Source organism: Mobula hypostoma, chromosome 1, assembly GCF_963921235.1.
Source record: "Mobula hypostoma chromosome 1, sMobHyp1.1, whole genome shotgun sequence".
NCBI classification, from domain to species: Eukaryota; Metazoa; Chordata; class Chondrichthyes; order Myliobatiformes; family Myliobatidae; genus Mobula; species Mobula hypostoma.
This window is the reverse complement of record NC_086097.1, coordinates 20,169,496-20,176,708: the sequence shown is the minus strand read 5'-3', so window position 1 is coordinate 20,176,708 and position 7,213 is coordinate 20,169,496. Positions and strand designations below refer to the sequence as shown.

General features: G+C 40.2%; 1 protein-coding gene across 4 annotated transcripts in view; it reads right to left on the bottom strand.

Moving 5' to 3' along the window:
- Positions 1 to 3,058: 3,058 nt before the first annotated feature.
- entpd5a (ectonucleoside triphosphate diphosphohydrolase 5a) overlaps positions 3,059 to 7,213 on the bottom strand; it is a 56,120-nt gene continuing 51,965 nt past the window's right edge. For all 4 annotated transcript variants that reach the window (XM_063044302.1, XM_063044330.1, XM_063044321.1 and 1 more), the window contains 2 exons: positions 5,628 to 5,743; positions 3,059 to 4,811 (listed from right to left, as the gene is read on the bottom strand). In XM_063044302.1, coding sequence (XP_062900372.1) covers positions 4,725 to 4,811; positions 5,628 to 5,743 — 203 coding nt within the window. In that variant the 3' untranslated portion in view covers positions 3,059 to 4,724. The remainder of the gene's footprint in view (positions 4,812 to 5,627; positions 5,744 to 7,213) is intronic.

The window sequence follows — 7,213 nt, the reverse complement described above, 5'->3', positions numbered from 1 at the left end:
CGAATGGCATCTCCCTAGAGTAAGGGATTTAGATGGGGTGGAGTTTGTTAGGTGTGTTCAGGAAGGTTTCTTGATACAATATGTAGATAAGCCTACAAGAGGAGAGACTGTACTTGATTTGGTATTGGGAAATGAACCCGGTCAGGTGTCAGATCTCTCAGTGGGAGAGCATTTTGGAGATAGTGATCATAATTCTATCTCCCTTACAATAGCATTGGAGAGAGATAGGAACAGACAAGTTAGAAAAGCGTTTAATTAGAGTAAAGGGAATTATAAGGTTATCAGGCAGGTAACTGGAAGCTTAAATTGGAAACCGATGTTCTCAGGGAAAAGTACGGAAGAAATGTGGCTTATGTTCACGGGATATTTGTGTGGAGTTCTGCACAGGTATGTTCCAATGAGACAGGGAAGTTATGGTAGGGTACAGGAACTGTGGTGTACAAAGGCTGTAATAAATCTAGTCAAGAAGAAAAGCTTACAAAAGTTTCAGAGAGCTAGGAAAGGTTAGAGATCTAGAAGATTATAAGGCTAACAGGAAGGAGCTTAAAAAGGAAATTAGGAGAGCCAGGAGGTGCCATGAGAAGGCCTTGGCGGGCAGGATTAAGAAAAACTCCAAGGCATTCTACAAGTATGTGAAGAGCAAGAGGATAAGATGTAAGAGAATAGGACCTATCAAGTATGACAGTGGGAAAGTGTGTATGGAACCGAACGAAATAGCAGAGGTAGTTAATGAATACTTCAGTATTCACTATGGAAAAGGATCTTGGTGATTGTAGTGCTGACTTGCAGTGGACTGAAAAGCTTGAGCACGTAGATATTAAAGAGGATGTGCTGTAGCTTTTGGAAAGCATCAAGTTGGGTAAGTTGCTCGGACTGGATGAGATGTATCCCAGGCTACCGTGGGAGGTGAGGGAGGAGATTGCTGAGCCTCTGGCGATGATCTTTGAATCATCAATGGGGACAGGAGAGGTTCTGGAGGATTGGAAGATTGTGGATGTTGTTCCTTTATTCAAGAAAGGGAGTAGAGATAGCCCAGGAAATTATTGACCAGTGAATCTTACTTCAGTGGTTGGTTAGTTGATGGAGAAGATCCTGAGAGGCAGGATTTATGAACATTTGGAGGGGTATAATATGATTAGGAGTAGTCAGCATGGCTTTGTCAAGGGCAGGTCATGCCTTACGAGCCTGATTGAATTTTTTGAGGATGTGACTAAACACATTGATGAAGGAAGAGCAGTAGAAGTAGCATATATGGATTTCAGCAAGGCATTTGATAAGGTACCCCATGCAAGGCTTATTGAGAAAGTAAGGAGGCATGGGATCCAACGGGACATTGCTTTGTGGATCCAGAACTGGCTTGCCCACAAAAGGCAAAGTGTAGTTGTAGATGGGTCATATTCTGCATGGAGGTCGGTGACCAGTGGTGTGCCTCAAGGATCTGTTCTGGGACCCTTATTCTTCGTGATTTTTATAAATTACTTGAATGAGGGATGGGTTAGTAAGTTTGCTGATGACACAAAGGTTGGAGGTGTTGTGGATAGTGTGGAGGGCTGTCAGAGGTTACAGCGGGACATTGATAGGATGCAAAACTGGTCTGAGAAGTGGCAGATAAGTGTGAAGTGGTTCATTTTGGTAGGTCAAATATGATGGCAGAATATAGTATTAATGATAAGACTCTTGGCATTGTGGAGGATCAGAGGGATCTTGGGGTCCGAGTCCATAGGACACTCAAAGCAGCTGCGCAGGTTGACTCTGTGGGTTAAGGCGGCATATGGTGTATTGGCCTTCATTAGTCGTGGAATTGAATTTAGGAGCTGAGAAGTAATGTTGCAGCTATATAGGACCCTGGTCAGACCCCACTAGGAGTACTGTGCTCAGTTCTGGTCGCCTCACTACAGGAAGGATGTGGAAGCCATAGAAAGGGTGCAGATAAGATTTACAAGGATGTTGCCTGGATTGGAGAGCATGCCTTATGAAAACAGCTTGAGAATGTGTCTAAACACATTGATGAAGGAAGAGCAGTAGATGTAGTACCTTTTCTCCTTGGAGCGAAGGAGGATGATAGGTGACCTGATAGAGGTGTATAAGATGATCGTGTGGATAGTCAGAGGCTTTTTCCCAGGGCTGAAATGGTTGCCACAAGAGGACACAGGTTTAAGGTGCTGGGGAGTAGGTACAGAGGAGATGTGAGGGGTAAGTTTTTTTTTTAAACGCAGAGAGTGGTGAGTGCGTGGAATGGGCTGCCGGCAACGGTGGTGGAGGTGGAAATGATAGGGTCTTTTACGAGACTTTTGGATAGGTACATGAAGCTTAGAAAAATAGAGGGCTAGTAATTGAAGGTAGGGAAATGTTTGGCACAACTTTGTGGGCTGAAGGGCCTGTATTGTGCTGGAGGTTTTCTATGTTTCTGAAAAGGTTCCCTGGCTATAGACAGTGGTGTTGTAGACGTATAAGGCTCAAGGGGTACATCCTGAGAGGTTGTGTCAGGTTTGATTTGCAGCACATTACAACAAAAACCCTTCCTTCATGCCCTTGCTAGTGAATTATGTGCTTTCTAAGAAACAACTTGGCTACTTTTATTAAACTATGCCCTTATTGCAACAAGGTTGGAAAAACAATGCCACTGTGGGGCCATCTTAGTCTGAGTGAAACTTGAGTACTATTGCCAATCTACATCATATGCTGCGGCTACATTTAATGCGTTTTGCCTAATAAAGAAGGCTGTGCATGTTAAGATTTGTTTAGGTTTTGAAGAGCTTGAATGGTTGCTAAAAGCTGATGGAGAGGAATGCAGGTTCTTTATTTTATGGGCAACAGGTTTTTCTGGCACTACAAACCCTTGTAGCCCAGTTACATTCTTGTGATCAATTAACCCTAGTACTAACCTGTACGTCATTGGAATGTGGGAGGAAACCTATACATTCATGGGGGAAGAACGTGCAAACTTCTTTAGACAGTGGTTGGAGTTGAGCCCAGGTCATTGCTGCTGTACCCTACTGGGCCAACTTAGTGTTGTTCTGTATATTCTGCTACTATGACAGTAAGCGGTGCATATATTCAATATTGTTTAATTTAAAAAAAATAGTTGGTACAAAATATCAAACATTAAATTTACATGACATGATGTCCTCAAAATTTTTCAATAATCACAAGTGACTCTTTGTATAAAGTATTAATTACAGCCAAAGTTAAGTGCAATTTGCATTTCAAAAATAAGTATTGTTTTGCAGGAGCTAGAATGGATTCTGGAATAGAGATCACGTGCAGTTGCAAGAAATTTTGCAGACAGCAGCCACTTGTGTTTCTCAGCTAAAAATACGCTCCTGCTTTCCAGAATCCAGACCTTTATTTGGTTGAAAACTGAGTTGCAAACAGGTTAGTTTTAAACTTCAGAGTTAACTTGTTGAGTGAGGACAAGTCAGTATTAAGAAGTTAAGCTCCCTGTAGTGTAAACTAGATCTGTAAAACTGATTTTAAGACTTTAAATATATCCACTCTAATTATTTAAATATAGATTAGGTGGATAGAATATCTCATTTGAAGCAACCTTAAAAGATTAGTCTTTCCAGTGTCACTACTATTGATTAATCAGCACCTTAAGACCCCAGAAGTGATGTGGTTTATCGTACAAGTCAATTCATAGGCTTCATCTAATTAAAGCTGGATTTTGCATCCTCAGTACCAGTAGATATTTTATTTCAATCCTCTATTTAAAATTCAGAAAGATGCATTTAAATTGATACAGGGGCTGAAAGGTGGGTCACTTGAAGTTACAACTAAAGTGATAATATCAGAGGAAGAGTGTTTAGAACATCTGGGGCTAACCTCACCCTAAACTAACTTTGTTATTAGGCATCTAAGACTGTCATAAAAGTATCTTCTCATTCTTCACAGGTAAAATTAATCTTCTCCCTCTTCACCGCTTTCAGCTGTTGCAAGAGCCAGAAGTTGTTCAATAGGAAGATTTGACAGCCTTATTGCCTCAACAGTGGCCGGCTGGTGGCGCAGTGGCATCAGTGCCGGACTTCGGAGCGAAGGCTCCAGAGTTCGAATCCAGCTGGCTCCCTTGCACACTTTCCATCTGCGCTGGGTTGAGCATCGAGCCAGCAACTCAGCCTCGTAAAAATAAGAAAGCCTGCTTTAAAAAAAAAACTCTGAGTAGAGTCATGACAGTGTCCTGATGACTCCACTCGGAGTTAAGGGCTTTCTCCTTTGTCTATTATTCTATTAAATCTCCACTAAATGATAAAAACATCTTAAAGACTGGGCTTCCATTTAAGATTTTTAAAGATTTGATTAAGTCTTGTATAACTTGCCATTTCTGTACTTTCATCATTTCAAGTGAATATTGCTAAGGGTGTTAAAAGTTTTACTGCAGCCTTGAACATATCAAGCTTGTTCCTGAATTACAATAAGAGGGTGAATTTCTGCATAATTATCACACAATTCAGTACTTTAGATCCAAGAAGGTGTGTCACCCATTGTTTCTAAGTTCATAAACTTCCATGGTTTGATTTTTTCCCTCCCAATCATTTTGTAAAAATGCTGAAAAATAACCTCTTCCTCGTACCAGTGGGAGAAATGACAGCCACGAGGACCATCGGGAAACATCTTTGGGTCGGTTTCAGTGAAAGGAATCAAAATTACTTTGCTTGTTTGGCAAATACGAATCATTTTCAAACAAAGTCGATGTGCATCATTGGCTTCGTGATCTATTTTTGAATTCAGGGTGCTGTCCTCAATGACTGGATGAAATGAAATGCTGCTCCCAGTGCCCAGCTGGTTTCAATATCATTGACTTTCTTGGCCAGCTGAAAATAACAAAGGAGGAGAATTTCATCACAAAATAAACTTGTCAAGAACAAGGTCAGTTTGGCCATAATCAAAAGTAAAGAGATACCAGCATTGATTCTTTCTTTATAAAGCCAGTTAGATAATAGGCTTTATTCATTTCCATATATGATGCCTGACCTGCTGCGTTCCTCCAGCATTTTGTGTTTGTTACTCAAGTACATGGCAAATTAAATTCTACGTTAAAACTCACAACAGGACTTCTGTTTAGCTAAAGAATACATGTGGGTTTTTTTTTTGGGGTTCAGAGGTATTCAAGGTAAACCTATTTTCAAATGCTTTGCAACCTTAGCTGAATTTTTGGATATTTTTCACCTTGCATTTTACTATATTCAAAAGTAAACATTTAAAAGACAAAGTTGTCAATCAGCAGAGCAAGGCAAGCAAATCCCCTGCAATATGCCACAGGTGTCTGTGCAGGCCAAGTCATTGGGTATATTTAAGGCAAAGGCAATTGGGAATGAGGGAGAAATCGATCAGTCATGATGAAATAGTGGAGCAGACTCGATAGCATAATTCTGGTCCTATATCTTGTGGTCTTATGCATTTTGAAAAAGTGTGAACTTAATTGAAGACTTGCAATTAAAATTGATAAGTCCTGTCCTAAATGTGTCCTAATTATGTACTCCTGTCTGAGCTGGCGTTTATATATAAAATTTACATAGATATCCTTTGCATATAGGGTAGGTATGCTCAACAATAGAAGAATCCTCACACTGTAACATTCTTGCACTTTGGCTACAACACAGTAAAATCACAACACATGCTGTGCTTACATGGAGTTTTGTGTCATCATAAAATCCAAACCCTTCCTTGAGTAAGGCAGTGATATATGTTAGATCCATGCAGAGGAAGGGACTGCCTGTTGTCACCTCATTTATGTCTTCACATACTGCAATATAAAGAGATCATAAGGATTACAGGTAAATCTTCAGAGGTGACAAACCATCAGTTGTGTAACACATCACCCGTAGTCATCTTCCTGTCCTCTAACATACCCATGTACCTCTCAAACACACATTTGAAACTTAGAAGTGTACTGTACCCAAGGCGCAAAGGTAAAAAGTTATATTTAGCTTTTATTCCCAAAACATAAATGACTATGTTCTATGTTTTACACTTCCTGGCAAATTTAAATGTTACTGCTTCTGATATTTTTATTTCGGCACAGCGTAGAGCAGCCCCTTCCAGCCAACAAACTGTGCCCCCCAGAAACCCACCGATACAAACCCAGCCCAATCACAGGACAATTTACAATGACCAACCAACCCACTAACCAGTATGTCTTTGGAGCGTGGGAAGAAATCCATGTGTTCATGGGATAACATACAAACTCCCTACAGACAGTGCTGGAATTGAACTCTGAATTGTGGAACACCCTGAGCTTTAATTGTGTCATGCTAACTGCTATGCTACTGTGGCATTTTCCAGAGCAATCGTCAAACTAGTTTAAGTTTCCATACAAAAGGTGAATACTATTGGATCTCTTGAGTCTACTAACCATTCAATAAGATCAGGGCTTCTCTAGTCATAGTCATTGTCATACTTTATTGATCCCGGGGGTAAATTGGTTTTTGTTACAGTTGCACCATAAATAGTAATAGAACCATAAATAGTTAAATAGTAATATGTAAATTATGCCAGTAAATTATGAAATAAGTCCTATTTTAGAGAAACAGCATGAAAGAGACCTTTCTGGCCTGACGAGCCATAGTGCCTAGCAACCCACCTATTTAACCCCTGCCTCATCACAGGACAGTTTACATTAATCAGGAAGAAACTGGAGCACTTGGAGGAAACCCATGCTGTCACGGGAAGGATGTACAAACTTCTTTCAGGTGGCATCGGAACTGACCTCCGGAACGCTCTGAGCTATAACAGCATCATACCAACTGCTATGCTTACCATGGTTACACCAACCCTGCTATGCCAGCAGCAACTTCCCAACTTTTATATTACTTTCTAAAGCCCCTTCTGCGGTACAGAACAGCAGCTGTTTGCTTTTCTAATTAATCTCTGTACTGACTTCGTTTTATACACGAAGACAATAAGATCCCTTCACAGTGTTTCTTTAAAACCTTTGTCTCCATTTAAGCAGTATTCTGGATTTTGATTCTTCCTACCAAAATGATGCCCCTACATTCCCTACACTATTTCCCACTTGCCAACTTTTTGCCCACTTACTTAACCTATCTATCTCTTCATATTATTCTTGCAATTTATTTCCCCAACTACCTTTATATTGTCATGAAATTATACATCAATTATTCATCTGAAAGCAACTCCATACAGAAGCAAATTCCATATTAATAACTATTTATCATCTGTGGTAATAATTCCACAAATGTTCCCTATAGAACAG